Source organism: Rhipicephalus sanguineus, chromosome 1 (assembly GCF_013339695.2).
Source record: "Rhipicephalus sanguineus isolate Rsan-2018 chromosome 1, BIME_Rsan_1.4, whole genome shotgun sequence".
In the NCBI taxonomy this organism is placed as follows: Eukaryota; Metazoa; Arthropoda; class Arachnida; order Ixodida; family Ixodidae; genus Rhipicephalus; species Rhipicephalus sanguineus.
In genome coordinates this window covers 120,112,057-120,136,616 of record NC_051176.1, presented here as the reverse complement: position 1 = coordinate 120,136,616, position 24,560 = coordinate 120,112,057, and the positions used below count along the sequence as shown (strand labels likewise).

General features: G+C 42.5%; 1 protein-coding gene across 2 annotated transcripts in view; it reads right to left on the bottom strand.

Moving 5' to 3' along the window:
* LOC119396890 (uncharacterized) overlaps window positions 1-24,560 on the bottom strand; it is a 117,189-nt gene that overhangs the window by 75,859 nt on the left and 16,770 nt on the right. For both annotated transcript variants that reach the window (XM_049416131.1, XM_037664253.2), the window contains 6 exons: window positions 23,302-23,493; window positions 17,975-18,125; window positions 15,562-15,665; window positions 8,833-8,915; window positions 3,286-3,499; window positions 1,949-1,993 (listed from right to left, as the gene is read on the bottom strand). In XM_049416131.1, coding sequence (XP_049272088.1) covers window positions 1,949-1,993; window positions 3,286-3,499; window positions 8,833-8,915; window positions 15,562-15,665; window positions 17,975-18,125; window positions 23,302-23,493 — 789 coding nt within the window. The remainder of the gene's footprint in view (window positions 1-1,948; window positions 1,994-3,285; window positions 3,500-8,832; window positions 8,916-15,561; window positions 15,666-17,974; window positions 18,126-23,301; window positions 23,494-24,560) is intronic.

Sequence of the window (24,560 nt, the reverse complement as noted above, 5' to 3'; positions counted from 1 at the left end):
ACTCATCACTGCATGGTTTTGCTCCTCACTGTAATACTTTTTAGCAATAGAATAAAAAATAGAATTTTTGCTTGATGTAGCCTACCTATATTTTTAAGGAAATCAAATGACAGGACGAGGCGAGAAATTAGTGAAGTTTTCTTTTTATTAAAAAATCGTCTGACAACTGCGTAAGCAGGCCTTCCATTTTATTGAATGACGCCGAGATCGAGTTCCTTGATATAGTTTTATTTAGTTTCATCAGTGTTTCACCATTGGAAGTGTTCACGTTTTCTCCTTTTCTTCAGGCGCCTGCATGTTCATTGAACTAACAACTGTGTGCATAGTGATAATGCCCGCAGCTTTAGAAATCAGTTATTTATAAGTGTCGATTCTTGGGCTTTGTTATTTTGTTACCTTGCTCAAATGGCTCTTGAAAAAAGAAAGAGAGAAAACATGTTCTTCTATATTTGGTGTATCTTGTTTGATAGACCACATACGACCATTTCTGTTTACCAACTGGTGTGTCATTTGTTAAGTTTATGTGCACCAAGATAAGGCTATCTTGGTGAAAAATAAATCCATTTGTTAGTCAGTGCTCGTGTGTGGTGTGTGTACTTCATCCCTTGTCTCAGTCGCGCTGTGCCTTCCTACAGCTTTCCCTTGGCACACTGCCGCCATCTTGGCATCATCATAAAGAGGAGAGATCAGAGCTCATAGTAGCCACAGTGCTGTATTTCTCCAAAGAAAAATAAAACCAGCTTTGTTCCGAGTTCCATTTTCTTAGCTTTGAGCTCCATTTGTTTGAGCTCTCTTTTCTCAGCTTTCATTTTTTGTGCATTTGCTGTCAGTCATCCCCATGCCATTTCACAACAAATACTAAAAGCCATTATGTTCTTTGCACTTGGATCCTTAAACATTGGTGAGTGCTTTAAAGCTGTCAAACAAACGATGTGCAAGCAGTACAAGTGATTAGATATTATTAAAGACCTGTTACCATCACACATTTATATGCTCCCCATCAGGGCTGCCACTGACTTTCGAGTAAATGTCGCCAAACGACGAGCAAAAAGTCGCCAAAAGTCGCCATTTTTTTTTACAAATTTCGCCAAAAAAGTTGCCGTTATAGATATGCGTGGCATGCCTAGTAATGAAAATTTCCACTCACATATAGCCCCGTAGAATACAGTACCATCCAAGACACTTCAATTATATTGACGTTTGTCAATGCCAGTCATATCGTCCGCTTCTCCATGGGAGTGCATGGTGCTGCTTCTCTGACTAGACGCAAGATGTGAGTGGTGGCGCAAGGTTGAATGAATAAAACGTTCATGATATTCTTCCATCCCTGTCCGCTCGTTTCAAAGGTAAAAGTGTGGTAAACCTTGGGCAAAAACCGTGTAAGCTTTGCTTTTAATTCACCCGCATGTGAATTAAAAGGATAAAAAGGTTTATTGAAGGTAACACGACAGAATTCTTACAGGAACTTTATTCATTATTAGTGAGTCTTACACCTTTTCAGTGTGAACTAATATGATACCGGACGCCACCGACTCTTTCTTATAGTCACTTATATCTACACGCGTCAATCCAATGTGCTATCCGATGCGAACAGGTAGACATTGTAAAATGTTATATAGCAATTATTTTCATTGTACATGCTCACAGAGAACAATGGACAACGCCTCAATAAATATTTTTTATTGCACAAATAGCCGCGCATCCGCCTATCTCAGCTATTACAAAACAGTCTTTACGAGCTGAATTGGGGGTAGTGCAACAGTGAATGAGTCGCGAAGCTATTCAGAGCAGTTGGAGCTTTGGCAGAACAAATGGTCGGAACACGTGGCGAACCAGTCGTCTAACCCCTTCAAAAGCGAAACTTTAGAGAAGCTTAAAGCACCTAAAGTCATAAACTCATAGTCAGACACTGCCCTCTCGCGGTTTGCAAGGCAGTCCGCTGACTTACATTTTGCTGGAATGTCGCTGGGGGACGTTCCAGTACCTCCTGCATCTAGATGAATTGAGGAGATACATACGAGTTACAGGACGGACATATCGAATGACGCGTAATATGCACATTCTACTCGTGGGTCTAAAATCAAGAAAAATACAGAGAAGATTGCCGCTCATTCATTGGGAAGACACTGAGCTTAGGATGCATAACTCAGTGGAGACCTAAGCCGAAAATCGCCAAAAATTCGCCATGTCGCCATTCATAATTTTAGGTCGCCACGGGCCTGTCGAATTCGCCAATTTGGCGAAAAGTAGCCACCATTGGCAACCCTGCTCTCCATGTGGCTGCACTTTTGGGGCTTTTTGATGTATATCTGGCTGCACAACAGGTGTGCAGCCAAATATATCTCAGGATTATTTTTGCCAGATACTGCACATACCTTGCTCTACAGACCCAACATGCTGGTGCATGGAGTAAAATCACAATGAAGTAGTACCGTAAAATCCCCAAAAAGTGCCCCCTCCTCAGCAAGTCGAAATTACCAGCAAAGTGGATGGGGGTGCTATTCTGGACATTGTCAAATTTCACTATGTTGTCAGATTTCGCCATTGGTCAACCCTAATTAGCCCAAAGGGCTGCTATGGCTTCTCTGATTGGCTTAAAATGCCGCCATTGCAAAATTTGACAATATGGCGGAATCGGACAGTGTCCAGAATAGCACCCCAAAACGGCACTAAAATTCAAGATGGCAGCAGCAAGGTTTTCCCACCAGAAAATGGAGTGCATGTGGACTTCCTCAGAGTGTTCTCACTCTCGTTCGTGGCACGGCGCATCACAATGATGCCTCACAAACACAAGAAACACAAAGGCAAGGGATCAGACCACAGGAAGCATGGCATGGAAGCACCTCTGACGACAAGTTAATGCAACAACTCTAAGAAACACAGATCTCGGATGCCTTACTTTTGCTATGATGCCGTCGTAAGTACCATTGTGGAATACTGATCTCAAAGGCAATTCTTTTGCTCGTAGGACCCGGATAATCATTATGGGTGTCTTGCGCTAAGTTCAGGGTGCAATCATTTTGTCGGAAAAAGAAAAATCAAATTTGGATGACAAATTTGAGGCGCAGGCACTCAGAGGTTGGGCTGCTAAGCAGGATTGGATGGGATGAAAGCAGGCCAGCGTTGCATGGACACAGCGCATAAATCAGGGTGTGCGTGGGAGGAGGGGGGGCGTGCACTTTCCCGGAACGGCATGGAAATTTGAACTTTGCAGTGAAATTGGAAGGGGTACTTGCTCGGGTGGGGCGCTTGCTCGGAATTTCATGGTAACATCACAAGATTTACCTCATTGAAGGGCACTGCTGCTGCAGCTGCTGTGGTTGACTGGAGTATGCCCCATTCTTGCGCATGCCAGACAAGGGCCCCTTGGCAGCAGATAGTTTGTGAACTGAGCTCTGAGGTGGAACAGAACTTGAAGGGTTCCTTTTGTGGCAAGTGCTTGTGGAAGGAAAGCGTTTGGGACAGCCACTGCCACGCTTGACTGGGACATCTGAAAAACCTGAAAAAAAAAAGAAAAAAAAGAAGAAACACAACCATAAATTCAAATTACAAACTTTTGTGCAGCGACATAAAAGGTGCATTATAACAAACGTTCACAGTTCCCTTTTTGCAAAGGATTTCCTCGAGAACTTTTGCCTCTGGGAAGCGTATCTAAAAATATGAGTGCGAAGTGTCATATTTATAGCCTTGCCACAGGGCACATTTCGTATTATTCAAAGCAAATAAGATAATACGTTAATGCCATTCACAGCTAATGACATTCACCCCCTGAATGCGTTTATTGAACTCATGAACACACAGCTTGTGTAATCTTGATGACAGAGACTTGGCAAAAATTTACAAGACCGACAAGAGAGAACAAAAGGTAATCAGAGTAAACATTTGCATTAATTTGTTGTTTCTTAATCATTTTTGGCATACATCGCAATATTCAAAGCAATTACACAACTATACTCTTTTTCCACAGTTGCTGACGGCTTCTGTTGGCCATGTTTCTTGAAAACCGTCCACTGTGTCGGCAAAGTATCGATGACGCATCAAGGTTTTTTGGTGGCATGAATTTTAATCATGGAAGAGAGTAGAAATTTGTCAACTAAAACATGATTTATCACATTTTCTTACCATAGAAGTCTGCTAGCAGACACTGCTATCAATTCTAATGCCATTTCTCATAGCCATACATATTGGGAATGCCAGGTCGCAATGAAATTTGGTGTGTATGTAATTTACTCCAAATGATAGTGAACGTACCGTGTGACAGAGGTATTAGACCTATAAGGCCCCCAATTTTTTTTTTTGTTTTTAGTTTTTACCGAGTGAGAGCCTTACACAAGGCAGGCTTATAACTCCTCACTGAAAGCGTAAGAGGGTAAGTGGTGCTTAGAATTAAAAAAAAAAAAGATTCTTTGACTAAATTGAATAAAAATTGTCATCTAGACAGTTTTTCATGCTTATTTCAAAAATATAATTACTTTTTAAGTTCACTGAATGCTTCTAGAGATAATTAAAACTAATCTATTGTTTGTAGAGTCATAGCCAGAATATTAGTACTCACATATGGCTGGATACTGCAAAGTGTAAGGAACACAAATGCAGGAATAATTTTTTTTATGCTGCAAGTACAGTTAAACCTCGATATAACAAATTCTGCAAAATCGGCAAGTTATGTTACTTCATTATATTGGAACTTCGTTAAATTGGAATTTGACCTTTTCAGTAAAGTCACCAAAGGCTTTTTTTTTTCCACGAGGAGTGCTGGAAGAATGTTTGAACAATGCGGTAGTACAAAAAAACTAATTTCAATAACACACACACACACAAAACGAAAAACCAATTTCCTTGAATTTGAGATCGGGCGACTGTGGCTTGATGCTGCGCCTTTGAAGAAGTCACCCTCACAGTGGCTGAATGCAACACATGAACCCGAAAGAAATGCCGGTCCAACACACTGTGGTACTAATACAGTTAAACCACGTTAACAACCTGTATACAGCAAGACGGTCTATAATGAAATAACTGATATAATGAGCAAATCATAATTCCCCTTGGAAGTCCCATATAACGAGCAAATCTCAATTCCCCTTGAAAGTCCCCATAGAAACCAATATATTTAAAACCTCATTTTAACAACGTAGAATTTACCTGTTACGGGATATATCGAACAAATTTTGTTAGGAAATAAAATTATTAGCCAATGTCATGACAGTGTGCAACTCGACAACTGTATTTAGCAGTTCAAAACTCAGAGGTACGTAACAGCTCCGCTGTCCCAGGCAAGCCAAGGGAGCATCAGCTGCGAACCTACACTCATTTTTCCTCAGCGTGTTAGCCGAGCTTGTCAGGCCACCTTTGACGGGGAAGACTATCTTATGCTGGCCTTGCTCAACGTGAGGTCGCTGCAGAGCCACGTCGCGGACATTAATCATGATGAACTGCCGCAAAGGGCCACGTTGAAATGCTTTACAGCGACGTGGAACAGCCGCATGCAGATCCACGATTCAAAACTTTGGCATAACCTCAAAACGCCAGGACCAGCTAGGTGCCAATCAGCTCCGCTGTGTCTTTAGCCTTGAGTCACTAGTGGGTATGTCCAGATAAGATCGAACACGAGGTCCCGGTCACCATTCCCGATTTGGATGAAATTTACTGTAGGTCTAGGGATTACATCCAGAACAATGGTTTTAAAGTTAGTTTCGTGAAAAAAAATTTTGTTCGCCTGAAAAAAATATACAAGTTGCGGCCGCAAAAAACACTTTTCCGCCAATTTCGCGATTTCTGAATTTTGAGCCCGCCTAGGGAAAAAACGGTACACTTCTTGGTCACAATATTTATTCCCCTTAAAGAACAAGTGAAATACAATCTTATGAGTCTATTATTTCTTTTGCTTGTCGAAGCACTTTTGAAGAAAAAATTCCAAACTTGGCAAATCGCACAAAAGCCTGTATTTCAGGAATTTATTGCTGCGAACAGGTAAAAGTGAAGATAATAAAAATCAGTACATATTACCTTTGATACCTTCGCTCTTTTTTAAAATAATTTGTGGTTTTATCACGCTCCGTTTTACTCGATAATTGGGCTGAAACGTAAGTGATTTACCAAAAACGCCGAACTTTAAAAATAGTTTTCTCAAAAAGGCCATTTTTATTTTTTTTTAAATCGAAGCCAAGGACGTCATCTACCATCCTGCATAAAAAGAAACGTTGCATTATTTTGGTTGCTAACAAGTTATATATCGTCAAATGTGACCAAGTCAGCGTAGCGGCCGCGTCGTTCGTTATGGGCCGAAACTCTGATATAAATTGTTCAAAATACTTTTACGTGACATATTCACAAATCAGCAGCTCCACACCAACAAATGCGCAGCAAGGTGTCATGGTTCAGCAAGCTTTGTTTTGCTATCAGCTGCTTGACAAACCTGCAGGAGCGGCCGCTCGATGCTGCAGGCGCTCACATTACATGAGTGCCGCTTCGGCTGCGGATGAGCCCCGCTTACGCACCAAACTACGCTCCGAAGACGAACGAGAGAAGAAATGCATCACTGTGAAAGTTAAAGGTTGTTAAGTGCCAACAAAAGCCATATTATACAATGAAATCTCTGCCGGCAATTTTGCAGTGACCGCCTACAGTAGTGCGCTCATGTGTTGCTTCCTCTCTTCTGATGGCCTGAAGATAAGTTCACTATCAGCAATATATGACACAAAAGCAAGCCATTGACATCTAAAGAAAGCTGTCATACGTGCTTCCGATGGTCGAACAAGTCAAACTGCAGTTGTTCATCTCGTGCAACACTTGTGTCAGCCGGCTGTGAAAAGAAGTGTGTCCAAGTTCTTTGCTTCATTAAAGCACCGCTTTTACAATACTGTATTGTTGTGCGTCTGCAGATATAATATTCAACGCAAGCTGAGCGTTTATCACGTTATATTGCGGCTGCGGGCATAACAGCAGGGGAAAAAATATGTGCGTGCTGTATTGTGCTCACTATGAAAGTTTCCGGCAGAGTTTTCGTTGAATGTAATAACATTTGTTTGAACTTAACAGCCTTTAACTTTCACAGTGATGCATTCCTTCACTCATTTGTCCTCTGAGCGTAGTTTGGTGAGCAAGCGGAGCTCATCCGCAGTCGAAGCGGCACTCATCTAATGCGAGTTCCCGCAGCATCGAGCGGCCGCTGCTGCGGGTTTGTCAAGCGGCTGATAGCAAGACAAAGCTTGCTGAACCATGACACCTGGCTGCGCATTTGTTGGTATGGAGCTGCTGATTTGTGATTATGTCACGTAGAAGTATTTTCGACAATTAATATCCCAGTTTCAGCACGTAACAAACGACGCGGCCGCTAAACTGACTTAGTCACATTTGACGCCTTATAACTTGTTAGCAACCAAAATAATGCAATGTTTTTTTCATCAGAATGGTAGATGACGTCCTTGACTTCAATAAGAGCGATTTTTCAATAAATTAGAAATGGCCTTTTTGAGAAAACTATTTTCAAAGTTGGGCGTTTTTCGTAAATCACTCACATTCCAGCCCAATCATCGAGCAAAACGGAGCGCAATAAAACCACAAAAATTATTTTAAGAGAAATCGAAGGTATCAAAGTTAATATGTACCGATTATTATTCTCACTTTTTACTTCTTTGCAGCAATAAATTCCTGAAACACAGGTTTCTTGTGCGATTTGCCAAGTTTGGGATTTTTTTTCTTCAAAAGTGCTTCGAAAAGCAAAAGAAATAATAGACTCATAAGATTGTATTTCACTTGTTCTTTAAGGGGAATAAATATTGTGACCAAGAAGTGCACCGTTTTTTCCCTAGGCGCGCTCAAAATTCAGAAATCGCGAAATTGGCGGAAAAGTGTTTTTTGCGGCCAAAACTTGTATATATTTTTTTTCAGGCGAACAAAATTTTTTTTCGCGAAACGAACTTTGAAACCATTGTTCTGGATATAATGCCTAGACCTACAGTAAATTTCATCCAAATCTGGAATGGTGACAGGCACCTCGTGTTCAATCTTATCTGGACACACCCTAGTACAAGCTACACCCCGCTTTTTTTTTTTCTTTTCTTTCTGTCTTCTCAATACACAATTCTTGGTGTGTGTGGCTTGGATACTTTGGCCACTCTCCAGGTTGGGAATAGACTTTATTTGCAACTATTAGCAATATAAGAAAACAAATATTCAGCTGGAAGCAACAAAGGCAACAGAGATCTTCCAGTACAAACAAGCTAGAAGTATGAATTAACAGAATTTATGCAATGAAACAGTTTGAATTAAGCAGCTTTCAAATACATTGAAATCATAGCAGGCCAACCAAATATTTTAAACTTGTTCGAATTAATCGAATGTTTGAATTATCAAGAGTCTACTGTAATAGTGAAGTGCACAATTTTTGGCACTTTTTGACACAAGCTTCCAAATTCCACGCTGCATGCAGTACAATATTTAGCTCAGATGCTCACAGGAGCCTTGCCTACAGATCGACAATGTTTTCTTAATAGTATTGTAATAAAGATGAACACTGGTGCATTGAGCGCGCAGCAGAAGCTTGAGCTACGGGACTGTGCTTGGTGCACTGTACAACTGGTTGTTGGCTCTAGGTTAAATAAATCTTTATGATACGTTCAAAAAGTGTTTCAGAGACATTTTAGAAGGTGACCAACCAAAACAAAGGCATTACCCCACTTGCTCAGACTTCGATTACTCATCGGCTAGTTGTAGTGTACTTGACATTGCTTTTGTTATAGCTTTATAAATTCTTGTTTTCTAGCTAATGTGTACAAAGAAAATGGAACATTTCACCACATAGCTGAATCTTTAAAACATGCATTTCCTTACCTGGTTTTCGTTTTTCGTTTTCGGATCCATCACTGTCATCACTAAGCTGCAATCGCACATTGAAAAGTGATGGCTCATCCTTGCTGTAAGAAGGATAGAATAGCCATTATCATTGGAACTCAGTGACAAGGCAGCACTACAGTATAGACATCAACAAACCATCATCTTTATGTTCTGTTTTTTTTTCCACAAGGCAAGGCCACAACCACACTATCATACACTTTCTATTGCGCAATTAGTGTTTTAAAAACTTGCCTTTTTTTTCCCCGAGGACTACAAGAGACGAACAAACTGACAAATGATGTTCAACAACCATCTCGTGAAACGTTGGACTCACTGGATTAGTTTCTGGTTTTGTAGTTCAACGTTCTCAACATGACTACATTCTACAACCCCCTCTTTGAAATATTCGTATTGTATTCATAACGATCCACCAAGTTTGTTCCGGTTTCCTATCATTTTATTTCAATAACACTTTTTTCTCAGCATTAGGTAGTATTGCATAATTATGCTTGTAACGCTCGACTGAGATCCTCATTGTATTTTCCTTCCATATTTGATTGTTTTTCATAAATATTGTATACCTGCCAAATTTTCATTTTCGTCCTATTCCCGACTAATTCCCACCCTGCTAAAGTGCCTCAACAGGACTGCAGGATCCATTAAAAAATAAACAACAGAAGGGCCAGACAATAAGGCCACAAACCTGTTTCACATAAAGCCCCTCTACCTTCGGAAAAGTACAGCTTTCTCTTGATCTACGCCGCTTCCTCCTCTCCACGCCTCTGATAGGGCGGCTGCGGTCACGTGGTAGCCGCGCCCCCTCTTTCTCGGTATTTTCTTTCCTTCGCCTCTCGGCGCCATGTTGAACGTTCCAACGTGCAGTGTGCTGTGTGTTCGCCCCATGTGAAATGCGCGAAGTGTTAAGTGCACGTGTGTGCCTCGCTCGTTTTGTCGCGATGCCGGGCTGCTGTGCGTTTGGCTGCCATAACCGTGACACCCAAGGGAAAAAGTTTTTTGCCATTCCGCGAGGAATAAAGAATGCAGGTCGTAGCAAAGTCTGGCTCCCTAGAATAGGTCGAGCAAACTTCGAGCAGAGATCGGCGCGGTTTTGCGAGGTAAGTGCTCGTGCGTTTTTACTCTTGACAGGCGTCTTGCTTTGCCGTGTGACATATATGGTGTATTACTTACTCAATGTCACGCGAAATTTTGTGTAATTTGTCATGCACCAAGGCAGTCACATTCTCGAGCAAGTGACTGTCTTGAACACCAGATGGTCGAAATTTCCGGAGCCCTCCACTACGGCGTGCTTCATAATCATATCGCGGTTTTGGCACGTAAAACCCCACATATTATTAACTCCGAAAGAACGAGTGTCGTGCACTGCAACACTAGGTTGTGTTCCACACATTCTACTAACCTTTCACTGTGATGTGCGGACGGAAGGGCGAAGACGGAGCAAGCGTCGGAATGAAAGTGCGATAGCAAAAAAAAAAAAAAAAAACCTAGCGCGCAGAATTTATCAAAAGCTGTGCATTTACGTGCAGCTCCTCCATCATATTGTCTAATTTGGCGAACCACTTTTGGGCGACAGTAGGAACTTTCAGCAAATTCGGAACATGAGCGGGGCTTTAGTTCAGCGGACCACGGCTCATCGGCCGGCGTGTCATCCCAAATTATCGCGTCGTACTTAGCGCACAAGTTTCGAAACGCTGTGGTAGTTGTAGCAGATGCCTCTTTGACGCGCAGTAGATCAAAGCAATAAATTTTCAATTAAAGCGCTGCCATGCGCTTATTTTTATGAACGTCATTCATGATATAACGTTCTCCGACGCTTATGGTGTTTAGCTGCTGTGATAAGATTTCCAGTTACTTCCAGTGATAAGAGTTCCAGTTACTGATATCCGCGCCACATACACAGGGAAACACTATACGCTCCGAAAAGAACCTTAAGCGACGTGCAATTTGCTACAAATTGTTACATGGCTTGCAGCAGCTCTTTTGGCGCGCTATAAGGGAATTAGATGGTGCGCACACTCACACGAACTGAGAAAATGAACGCAGAAATAAAGAGAATCATTACACACAGCTGTATGCGAGACATGGCATGCAGCCACGGCTGGACTAGAAAGGCTGTGGCTAAAGTGGCAGCGCCAGCACGCAACCGGCCTGAAAGCTTCACGCGTCCACGTGGAGCGCTCGAGGGGGCGCCGCCGTCGCACGGGAAAGGCGCGCAGGAGAGGAGGCGGCGGAGGGGAGAGCAGATGGCGGTACTTTTACGAAGTACAGTAAAAGCTCGTTAATTCGACTCTCGTTAATTCGGAAAATCGGTTAATTCGGACACGTCATCTGGTCCCTGTAAATATACGCATCACTCTATGAGACTGGGCGCTCGTTATTTCGGACAGATTTGACCGCAAATCGGATAATTCGGCGACTTTCGGGCCGCTGGCGATGCTCGAAAACGAAAAAAGAACACATCGGAACAAAAGTGAAGCTCAAACGCAGCATCGCCATGGACATCAATTATCGACTTGGCTTGGATTGAGACTGGTTGAACGCCTTTTTTCGCGTGTGGGTTTTGTTGCTTTGTTCCCGTTGGGGTGCTGCATCGTTGATCGCCGATTTATCGAGGAAAGTTTCAGTACGGCTCCTTTAGCTTGATCGTTGCTGGTGCTTTTGTGCCGACCTTCTCGTGCGAACCGCACTCTCCGCCGATGGCAACGCCGGCGAAGCGGCCCAAGTACTTTTATCCCCCAACGTGACGGGAACAGAGCGCTTGCCGCTTCTTCGTTATCGGAAAGGTTCAAAAGCCACGCTGCTTTAAGAACATCAACAATCTTCCCGTGGATTAACCGTGCCAACCGAAAAGCGTGGATGACGGGTGAAACTTTTGTGGTACTGCAGACATCATACGAGCTGCTGAGCACCTTGAAGGGTTCAGAAAAATTGTGTCCGCGCGAATTTCTGCTCGAAAACACAAGCATCCGCGATTACTTTGTTAAGTAAAGGTATGTTGAAAAAACTCGTGCATTTATTGTGTTTATTTCGACCATTCGATAATTCGGACATTCGTTAATTCGGACATTTTTTCCGGTCCCTAGAAATCCGAATTAACGAGCTTTTACTGTATAGGGGCTTTAGTTTCACAGGGCTTTAAATGAAATCGTCAGAATGAAATCAAGCACAACCATAAAAGCAACTGTATATGCATGCAAAAGGTCGCAAATGATAACAAACACACTAGTTTAAGAACAGGGGCTGCAAATGTTTGGAGACCCTAAGTGTTTTGCATACGCTGAATATGGGCAACTGAGGAGGTAGGAGTTTTAAATAGAGTTTTTGAGCTTCCTATTGGAGTCCAGCTTTATAGCCGCTATAGTACTGCAAAAGCAAGCTATGAGAAATAATATTAACTAAAAACTGATACCGGAATCGTCTTCGGCATTTTGATGAAGGAATATGTTTTTGTTTCTCTTTCATGCCATCAAAGAATGCATGGAAAGAAGTGAACAACTACTTGTTACACTTTGTACTTGAGTGTGTGTCACTGAGTGTGTTTTCTGCTGAATACTTCAGCACTAATTACAAGTAATGTCTTTGCTATTCAGACATGCCAACAACTCTAAATAACAAAAAGCTTTAGCATAGCAATATTTATTTATTTGAAAATTCCTCAGGGGCTCCATTATGTGAGGATGGGGGCGAGGGGCACAAGCGCAAAGGAATTGTTAAAAAGAAAAAGTTATGTGTGGCTTTAACTCAACGTCGTAAACACCAAGGAACAGAGGGGAAGCCTCAGCGATAGAGTGCAAAGTAATCCTTATGTCACACCCCTTCTCCTTGACCACCTGCATGTCTGCAGCCCCCAACTCGCCTCCGCTAAACTATGCTGTACCCTCCTCCTCACTTCCCTTTCCCACCCTTTCTATACTATACAAGGTTATGCTTTACCCTCTCTCCTCCTCATGACCCTCACTCCCCTCCACCAACCCCTTGCTATACTATATATGGCTATGCTATGCTTTATCCCTCTCTCCCTCCTTTCCATCCTCCTCACCCTCACACTTCTCACCTTCCCTTTCCCACCACTGGCTATACAGTAGACTCTCATTAAACGGAACCTGAAGGGACCAGGAAAATGTGTTCTGTTTACTGAGAGGTGAACAGGGGTGCAAATTCATGTACGAAACCAATCATATTGGAGTCAGTTGTTCCATTTAAGCAGCAGTTCCGTTTAACAGATTTCCATTTACTGAGAGTCTACTGTACATACTATACATGGCTATGCTATGCTTCTACTTAGCTTTGTACAGCTGCACTGAGTTTAGAGCGGCGCCGGCCACGGACAGAACTCAAGCTTAAACAGCTCGCTGTTAAAAAAAATTCGGCATAACAAAATGGCTAAATATATCGGATGTAGTGAAATAAGGGTTTAGTGCAACAATAAAAACACTTATACAATTCATAATCTGCCGAATAAGGTCCTTAATAAATAGGTCAACATGACTGAAAAAAAAACATGTTTGCTTAGTATATATTACAAAAGTCACAGGTGGTTAGTACTATAGCTATTCTAAATGCCACAAAACTGTTAATGTTAGCAATATTATAAGTGAGCTCATTACACTTATTGACTGAATGTGGAAGCAGTACGGTAAGCAGAGATACACTGAAGGCTTGGGTGTGGCCAAAAAGACGAGCAAAGCTGCGGTAATTATGTAGCTGGTGTGGTGTTGCAATGAGGTTGTGACAGAGGCAAAGTATTTTCACACGTACTTAAACTATTAACAGCGGAGCTGTTTAAGGTTTTCGTTCCGCCAGTTCACGTGACCTGCACCACAGAAAGTGGGCAAGTGCCAAGCAGCTCCTAGTGTACTATAGTATAGCAAAGGCGGTGGGAAAGGGAAGTGAGGGTGAGGAGTGATACAAGGGTGAGGAAGGAGGATGGGAGAAGGTAAAGAGTGGCATAGCCTTGTAGAGTTTAATTTAGCAAGAGGGGTGGGAAAGGGAAGTGAGGGTGAGGAGTGATACAAGGGTGAGGAAGGAGGATGGGAGAAGGTAAAGAGTGGCATAGCCTTGTAGAGTTTAATTTAGCAAGGGGTGTGGGAAAGGGAAGTGAGGGTGCAGAGGACTGAAGTTAGGGTGAAGGAAAGGAGATGAGAGGGTAAACCATAATATAACCATGTACAGTATAGTGGGAAGGAGAAGTGAGGTTGAGGGGAGTGATGTGAGGGTTAGGAGGAGGGCAAGGAGGAAAGAGGGCAATATAGAAAGATAAGTGAAAGGGAAGTGAGGGTGAGGAGGTGAGGAAGGAAAGGAAGAGGGTAAAGCATGGCCTAGCCTTGTATAGTATAGTTTAATAAGAGGTGAAAAAGAAAAGTGAGAATGAGGAGGACTGATGTTAGGGCGAGGAGTAGGAAAAGAAGGAGGTGATAGGGCAAACCATAGCACAACCATGTACAGTATAGCATAGCAAGGGGTGGGGGTGAATGATGTGAGGGTTAGGAGGTGGGAAAGGAGGAGAGAGGGCAATATAGAGAGATAAGGAAAGAAAGAAAAACAGAAAAAGGAAGAGGATGTAGAACAAGATAAAGAAAGAAAGAAAGAAAGAAGGAAAGAAAGAAAGAAAGAAAGAAAGAAAGAAAGAAATCAGAAAGAAGAACATCGTGGAATAACTAACAGCACAACGAGGTTAAAATAGAGACAGACAGAAGAAAAGGGTGTTAGTTATTCCACAATGAACATCCCACCAACTAGGCCAACTTGCAATTCTGCTTCAGAAAGAAGATGAAAAAAAAAACGAAAGAACTCAATTTGCATTTGCCAGGTGGTGGTGTTTGCATGCTAGCTTCGCTGTATACTCGGACTGCACAGGTGTGCAACTGGCTTAACTTTTTTTTTTGTCAAAAAAACCCTACTTTTCCTACCCCTACCAAGTGCATGCATAGTACAGAATCTCTTGCAACTGCGGTAAGGAAAACTAGTAAACAAATGATAGCATAGTCTGATAAACACCGTTTGTGTCCTTTTAGAGCTAATGCCTTCTGTATATACACCTCCTACATGTTTTAACAGCTGCCAAGGACAACAGCTTTTCATCACCGTTCTCTTGAATCACTAATTTCATTACATAATCGCAAATTTATAATGCCTCGCCCTTTAGCCTACAACAACCATGTTCCATTTGAAAATGTTTTCATTAACTTCCTGCACCCCAATTCACGCACGCCTGGTATTAAATCTATCCAAGCACAGCCATTGGCTACACAATGCAATCCACTGCACAGGCACAAGTGAAGTCAGGGTTTAGGTCAGGGGGTAGCACACCTCGCCTGAGCATCAAACCTGAACAAATGGTTGAAGTTACAATCTAAGAAAAAAATCTAGTATTTGGGGATTATTTCTGCCACACAACGATAATCGTCTGGCTTGCTCGCGTTTTCTTTCTTGAAAACCCGGCTCTCGTCCCTTTCCTATCGAGAATGCTATGTCAGGCTGATAACGCTCATGCTGTTCGTGACCGGGAAGTGCCAGGACCGCAGTGATAACACGAGGTGGATGACGATTATAGTAGTCGCGTGGCAGAAATACTCGCCAAATACTTCATTTTTTTCTTAGTGTACACAATGAGAAGGTTTCAGTATTTCACTGCAGCATACCATCTCAGAAAAGAAAGTCAGGTGTACCACAGGAGAAAAAAAAAGCATAAAAGCATACAATACTTACCATTTCCGAAATAATTCGGGAGTCTTCAATACCTTTGAAGAAGAGCCAGGTGTAATACCTCTGGAGCCTTGAGTACGCGGACGATATGAATGTATGGATCCAGACTAGTATTTCAAAACAAAAACCATCAAAGAAAACAAACGTTGATTCAAGAATGCTTACTGACTGCCACAACTTGAATACAGATGAAAGAAGAATGTGCATTCAAGTATGCTAATTAGAAGGTGGCACCTGTCTCACGATTAATAGCAACAGCTTAAATATGTGTAGTGCGAACAGTTTCATGTCTTCTTCACACAGCATAGTGCAGAGCACCATAACACGCACGATATATGCACAGTGCTCTTAAAAGGACACTAAAGAGAAACCTTAAATTAGTTGACACACTTCTAAAGTATAACTTAAAAACGCTGTTGGCAATGGTTTTGTGATAATAGTAGGCTGCTTTTCAGACGATAAAATGCAGGCTGATGTTTCATTCTTGAATTTCATGCCCTAACGGCTACTCCAGTACGTTAGTGTGATGTCAAGGAGGAGGAGCAACACGAATACCAAGGTATTCTTTATTTCGACTGTGCTGGCTTAGTAAAAGTTCTAAATTTGCGTAGTCAATATATGTCTCCCTTAGAACCCAATATAGGTAGTAGCAGTTACTTTTTACCAATAGCAAATCAGTAGGCTCTAGCACACACTTCTGAAATCCATGACCTCGCAGTGAGCTGGTACAGGAACTACTAAAAGGTGGCGTTGCCACCCACCTCTTCTATTTGCACCTTTTGTTGCATTAGCAGCAGGGCTGTCAGCTCAGAAAAACTGTGCATTGAGTCGACGTGAAGATGGCAGTGTGTGCACAGCTGCAAATGGGGGCCAGTCAGAAATGGCAGTGGAATAGCGGTTGAGAACTACACAGCGTAGTCACAGAACACCCTAACATTGCGCGATACAATGTGCCGAGGTTCATGGTTCCCGCATGCCACGCATTAGCCAGATTCGCTCCCACTCCACCGCTCCGAAGGCGAGGAGAGCGACGAGGTGCGCCCCTTCCCCGCAGCCGCCGTTCGATTTGAAAAATGCGTTCACAAAACGTCGAGCCAGCTTTACCGCGACTTTCGTTCCCTTTCAAAAAAAGTTACTGTGGATTTTCCCTGATGCGAGCGCAATTTGCCTGACTATCCAAAATCCCTGAGAATACCCGGTTTTCCCGGTCGGTTAACACCCTGAGTTCAGTATCGCTCCTATCGATTGCATTCCCAAGCTTTATCAGCCTACTTTATCTATGCACTCCAATTTCTTCTCATGACAATGATTAATAATCTGTTCTGAACTTGAATCATAGTGGACTCAGGTGAGGCCTGTTGCTCTTACATTTGCGAAATTTTAGACAAGAACGTGAATTATAGTGACAGGTTCAAGCATCTTTTTCGCGATCCGAGTCTGATATATATTTTTGAACCGCATTTAAAAGTAATAAAAAATGGGTATGGAAGAGCTTTGAAGCAGGATTATGGAGTTGTTCACTATCCTGTACATGGCCTGATGCTTTCATGCGCACCAGAACGAGGGCCCAAAATTAGAGTATGTAGACTATTATCCATCACCACTCTATTCTGTGCTGCTTATGAGATAAAAAGGAGTTGACACTGAGAAGCGGCGCTGCATTCACGGCAAGTAGTGGAACATGCCGAGCTGCAGGGCATGTGCACGGAGTGCACGTATCCGCAGCAAACCATGCTCACTGCCCACTGTTTGTAGCATGTGTTGTGTGTACGACTTCACAGTCGCCGCAGATAGAAAAATTCTGATCATAGATCTTTCACAGTGTTTTCCGCGCTACTATTCTGTGATTAAACACTCTGACCAGTAAGCCTTCCGTTGCACTAATGAAAACAGGTAACAAAAATTCGCTGTTGGTCCCTTTAAGACTGAAATTTCTAGGAAACTTATACGTTGCAAAATAAATTCTTTTTGTAGTAGTTTTTTTTTATGGGTAACTGACAGAGAGTAGTAAGTTCTTTTACTGTGGGAACGTTACTGTTGAGGTAGCCGAATATGGGTCCATGTGCGGTTCACATGGAGGAATAAAATCAGTGGCATACACATTTAAACCAGTGATAGACAGAAAGCTCATCTCTGGATTCGCCATTGCGTGCCCCGCTAGACATATATATATATATTTTTTTGCCATAGACCTGATCATGATTTCTTTCTGCCAATATCTACGTGTATGTTTAGAATGAATATTTGTAAGTGTGATGATACTTCATTATAAGGAGGTTAGACTATAGCAGTAGGATACACATTGAAATAAAGCATAGCCAACCAAATTTTAGATTTATACATGGTTGTATGCACATATGTTGTACATTTATTAAGGTTTGACTTGATATGAGGAGATTAATTTAATTTCACTTACGGTGTCGCTGTATGTTCCGAGGAGTGAAGCAGATGATCGCCGAGGTGACTGCTGAGAAACAGATGACTGCTGAGCAACAGCAGCAAGAGAAGCCTTGAGCTCAGACAGGCTGGCCGAATTTTTTCCCACAGAACCCCTCAGCCACTGCAAACTGAAATGGCAAAAAATATGCATTGACATGCGAATATATAGTACAGTAAAATACAACTTCTGCAAAGATCATGTAAATGAACCTCTTAGATAAACTTTCGTAACATGCTCCGCCCAGGGTTGTCAGGTAGAAAAGAAAAATAGGCCAAAAATTGTTAAAGAAAAAAAGCCAATAACTAGCCAACTTGAGCCGAGGGCAGTAAAAGTAGACAAAAGTAGCCACACGTGTATGAAAACAACCGCGACGTTTTTATATAGATTACTAAATGCAAAAGCCTTTTGGCATAAATGTAAAAAAGCCAGTTTCGCCACAAAGGCAAAGCAATGAATGTGATAGCAACAAAATGAAGTGTTACAGAAAGTAAGGCTAGCAGCTCACTCTTCTAGGAAACGCAGCCACTGCAGCTAGCCAAATGGCCTTCATGCTGCCTATGGCTTCAATACAAAAAAGTCACAGTTTCGCCGCAAGAGCGGCCCGTGATGGACGCGCTGCGACTACCGTACGTACATCACTACCCGGCAGCTACTAGACAGTTTTAATTTCACGTACGTAGGGACTTCTCATACGCAAACGTGAAAAGTACACATACGTTACGTGCACGACATCTGAAACGCTTTTAGCTACACATAGGCGACGCGCGGTGAGAGCTACCACGTAGCTCCATCTGCTGATAATCATGAACACTGCGGTAGCTTGCTCGAGCGCCCGCGCGAGCAGACAGCGAAAGGGCAAGGTTCTGCCTGCGCAAATATAAGAAGTGAGAGAGCTGGCCAACACCTTTAAGTGCGCCCGCCGCGCTCCTAGCGCCATCTCGCTAGTAATGAAGAAACGCTTATAAGCGCCTGCGTCTCGGAGGACTGCAAACGGTAAAGGGTGTGTATATAACGCTCGCCGTTAGCTACCTGAGGGATGTACGCTCTGTGGAGTAGTGCTTAGCGCACCGCGCTACGAATTCAGAGGTCGCTGGTTCGATTCCGCGCTTCGGAAGCATTTTTCTGATTTATTTTTCTTTGGGATATTGATGTAATATATACATACTTATACATATACGCAGCATGACGGTGGCGACGGCGACGGCAAAAATCAGCCGAGACTGTCCATATAATTGCTATCGCAATAAAATCTGCGATGAGAGCACAACCCATACCAAGCTATGAATCATCTGCGATCCCCTCTAAAGATACAGGATATGGCAGGTGTGACAGCGAGCAACCGTGCCCGGACGGTCAAAGTACACATTGCCTGCCAGACTCGCGCAGCCACCCCTCCAGCTCCAACTCCACGTGCTTCACGCACGATGGAGGACGGCAGCTAGTTTCATCTCCGCTTGAGTGGCGTTCGTCGGCAGCGCTCACGCGCTTTCTCTCACACAGAACATATGTGTGGGGAAATGTTATCTATCCATTTGGACTTCATAAAAGGAGCACAATGGCGACGGCAAAAATATGCCTGAAGTTCCCATATAATTGCTATCGCAATAATAGGTACAGCATGGGCTCTTAGAAATCACAGTTGCTGAGATTCTTGAGCATAAATTGTGGACATTAGCAATAATTTCTTGCAGGAGACTAGGCTTCTTGCGCTGTTCCAAAAATGACACTCTCTTCATGCATCTTGTGTGACTTTTCCTAAAGGGACTAGAAGAAACATCCTTGTGGCGACAATAAAAATGAATGCAGCACGAGTGAACTTAAAATCATAGTTGCTGGGATTAAAGCATAAATTGCATTCTCGCGTGTTGACGAAGTTGTACCAGTTAATATTCCTGAGTCACAGTCTGTACCTAATCCTAAGAAATAACACAGGCAGTTCATCAGATATCCGATTTCTAATGTTGATGGGGGCAGAGAGACCAGGATGCGGAGCGCTTTCGATTGTCCTGTTCACTTCCAATTACGATTTAACACGTTCAGCAATAGGTGGTCTGCAAAATGAGGCCCCATCCAGCAATTCCCCATCCCCTTGAGACCCAGCCACATAACCAAAAGCCTCTTATTTTGTATAATGCAAGTGCAAAATGCAATTTTGGAAGCTGGAAACACGCCATGGCCATGTTTTGACACCGTATACTTGAACGCTAGCGGCTGCGACACAACAAGCGATCAGCAAGAGACCTTTCTCAAGCACACGAGCGCCACCAATGGGCATGCAAGCGCGCATGGGAAAGGTTTGTATGCTGCAGCAGCCGCCGTGACAAGCACATGGGCCTCACGCTTCAGCTTTCCACTTGTGCCATGCTAGCACTTCTCAGATTAAGTGAATTTGGCAAGGTGCACTATTACAGCGTAATTCAATCATGAACTTCGGTGTTTAGCTGGGATGCCCCTACGATCTGTCTAATGCTTCCGCGTGCCACTGTTTGACCAGCAGAGCAGTTTCAAAACTCCATTGTTTGTTCGTTTTTTGTTTTGTTTTTTGCTCCAGTATGCCCTACGGCATAAACTAAATAAAAAAGATAGAACTCAGTTTCATAGATGAAGTCCAGGAGCGCTCTATGAAATACGCGGATGCATTTGGAATCAACGTTCACAGACACTGTTGACAAGCACAAGGTGAAGTTCTGATATTTAAAGAGTATGCGAGAGTGCATAGTCGGCATTTACTAAAATAAGAGAGTAACTAGACAGTGTGAGCGTGGCTCGTGGGATATATGTGACGAACGATAAGCGTCTGCCACCCTTCGTTAACACTAACTGCAGATGTTGGATTTTACCAATGCTGGTTGTGTTTTAGCATGTTGGCTCAGAGGTGGCCATATATACCGTAGATATGTATAGTCGCAAGGTCACAGCTATGCATTGGTTCAACAACAGTTCTTAAATTGGCTTTATCACTGATCGTCTGCTAACGAGATCTTGTAGTGGGCATCTGTTTGTGGATGCAAGCAGCTAAAAAAGTAATAAACTGGGTGGCTCAAAGTAATAATAAACTGGGTGGCTCTTTGAAACTTGTTGCTGCAGTGGCCTTACTTAGTAAAAAAACCTTCGTTGGTGGTAAAGGCACCTGTTCTAATTACGTTGGTCACTCTTCATCGCGCAGCTCATAATTTGAAAAATGCATTAGCAAAAACGTGAAAATCACTTGACCACTTGCCCAAGCAGAAGTTACATTTATCACCCTGGTCTTTCTCTGCCGCAATAGTAAACTATTCGCTTTACTAAGAAACACTTTGTTACATTGAGATCATGGACAAAGACGTTATGTTACACTGAGGTGTTTAAATACATGGTGTTCTGCAGACATGAAGTTGTGAAAAGTGAAATACTTTGTTATACCGAGAATCTCATTATACTGAAGTTCATTATATGGAGCTTTAACAGTATTTTCTAATACGGATAGTACAACTATTGCCGACTTTTGCAAAAAAGAAACAAAATTTGTTTTCACCAACCAGATATGAAAAAATTCGGCAGATCCCACGTACCGTGAGAGTCGATGTTATGCGAAGCGTGCGGCGGGAAGGTGACTGTGGCGTAATTTTTTTACCGAGCAAAACTTTACAAAGTGGCGCTAAAGATTTGTATAAATTTTATACGCATGCATATAAGTTGAAGAGCCGTATATGAGTTATATAACCAGTTGTTTACAGTTGGGTAACGCTGCCAACGGCAACGTGGGTATTACCAACACCAGAAGCAGTAAGCTGATATGTAGTGCTTGTCCCTATGATGGAGAACGTACGCACGTTTCACGAACTCGTGTGCATGTGTGGAAGAGGTTCCCGACAGTTCTTGAACAACGTGATCATCACCATGGTCAGTGAGCACCAACAGCTGCTCATGACTTGCTATTGGATCCCGTCGTGATCGCGGTGACGAGGTGTCAATGTGTAGTGAAGTACGAGGTATAGTGCAACTGTTGGAAATCGTGGATACCTCGGTCATTTCGCACAGAAATTGTCTGTCGATAAAGCCGGCGACATGTCGGAACCGGAAGTCACCCTTCGCGTTGGTGAGGTATAGGCCGTCGAGGCTGGTAGGCATGGATAGTGCTACGTAGACCAACATCAGTGGATGGCGCTTGTCGTATTCGTAGACTACCTAGATAGATAGATAGATATGTAGATAGAAACGCTCAAAGTTCCCAAGGTTCGTTAAGAAATGCTTCGCATTTAAAAAGCAAGTTTGTTGTACAGCAAATTGGTGCATTGTACAACACTACTGCTTTACAGCAACACATACTATATGCAGTTTTTTACGTAATAAACCGAAAGATGGATAGCTCCTTGGTATGTTCAGGAAGCAGCGGCACCAGTGTGCATGTCACCATTGCTCCGCATAACAAGAACAGCCACACACTCAACACATCATAAAATTCCAAGCAAATGCCCCCTCCACTTTCACTGCCAATTTCAAGTTTCTTAGCCGTTCCAGGAAAGCGCCCCGCCCTTGTGAATCTCCCTTGTGAGTCAAATAGAATATTCGAAGTTTCAAATATTCACACACCCCTACTGAATACTCTTGTCTGTCATTCATCCCCAGCACACTCTGCATATGTAACCTTTTATATCACAACACGATGTAGCTGGTAACTATGGAGCAAGGAAAGGTGTCGAAGCAATCAAGAAAATTTGTAAAAAATCTACGTAACGATCAAGCCTGTAGTTTTGAAAGAATTAAGAAAGTGTGCAGGGGAATGTACCCAGAGATCTGCATTGAGATACACTGACCTTGGAAAATCACCAATGCTTACCTTTAATCAGCCAGTAAATACATTAATTTGGCTAATGGAGACTCTGTAGGGGATTCGTTGCAACTACATTTTAACTGCTAGTAAGACTGAAATGGGTATAAGGTTTTACGTAAACCCAACCACACGCTCCTCTCACGCAGAAGACGCACACTCAGCAATTACGATGGTTGGGAAAAAGATCAATAAAATATTTTAGTTTTACACTAAAGTTGTCCCTGCCGGCGGCAAGTCATCTTTTCGTCCACTTTACTTTCTTCACATTTATATTCTAAATACTACAGATAACACCCCCTGTACTTTCCTTGGCGTTATTGTCTGTTAGTTCTCATTAATATTGTGTCTACTAAAGTTGTCTGCGAGATATGACATTAATCAATTTCTTTTCTCTTTTGGTTTGCAGCATATAAACCTTCATTCAAAGAAAAAAAAAAAGGAGACGCTGGAAATGTTGCGTGATTACCCCTTTCGGCAATCCAGGACATACCTGGACTGTGAAGCCTGGTTAACAGGTGAAGGTGGCTCTGGAGTTCTCGAACGGTTGTTGGCCAAGTCTCCTGCAATCTCCGACCGATATGGCGTACTCAAGCCACTGCCCCCCCCTGAGCACAATGCCATCCGGAATCCAGAAATGCTACCTGTGCTTTTTTCTGTGCTAGTCCTAGTCTTCAACAAGTCTCTGAAAAAGAAGTATAAGATTGGGCACTACTATGGAGGAACAGCTGAAATTATTAGGAGAACTGTTTACAATAATACAATACAGACTGTCCAACTTTCAGTGCACTTGTTTTGTAACAATGTATAGCTGAAGCTTATTATACAACACAATGCTTTGTTCCTCTTATACGAAATGCAAAACTAAAGCCTTTGGTTGGCATATTATGCTGCAGGAGGCTTGTTGTACAATGTGATTGTAAACAACACAAGGAACAAGGAAAGGGGCTTGCAAGGAATTAGCGTGGTTTATGCAGCTAAAGCATACGGTAAATGAGCTGGCATTATAGCTGCCACCTTAATTGGCATGTGATAAAATTTGTGAAAAAGGCATTTTCTAGAGATACCTCGCAATTCTACAGTATAGTACAATAAGATAGAGTAACTAGACAGAGTCTGCGTGGCTCGTGGGATATATGTGACGAACGATCAGCATCTGCCACCCTTCGTTAACACTAACTGCAGGTGTTGGATTTTACCAATGCTGGTTGTGTTTTAGCGTGTTGGCTCAGAGGTGACCATATATACCATAGATATGTATAGTCGCAAGGTTACAGCTATGCATTGGTTCAACAACAGTTCTTAAATTGGCCTTATCACTGATCGTCTACCAACTTTAGAGATCTTGTAGTGGGCATCTGTTCGTGGATGCAAGCAGCTAAAAAAGTAATAATAAAACTGGGTGGCTCTTTGAAACTTGTTGCTGCAGTGGCCTTACTTAGTAAAAAAAAACCTTCGTTGGTGGTAAAGGCGCCTGTTCTAATTACGTTGGTCACTCTTCATCGCGCAGCTCACAATTTGAAAAATGCATTAGCAAAAGCGTGAAAATCATTTCACCACTTGCCCAAGCAGAAGTTAAATTTATCACCCTGGTCTTTCTCTGCCGCAATAGTAAACAATTCGCTTTACAAAGAAACACTTCGTTACATTGAGATCACGGACAAACATGTTATGTTACACTGAGGTGTTTAAATACATGGTTCTACAGACATGAAGTTGTGAAAAGTGAAATACTTTGTTATATCGAGAATC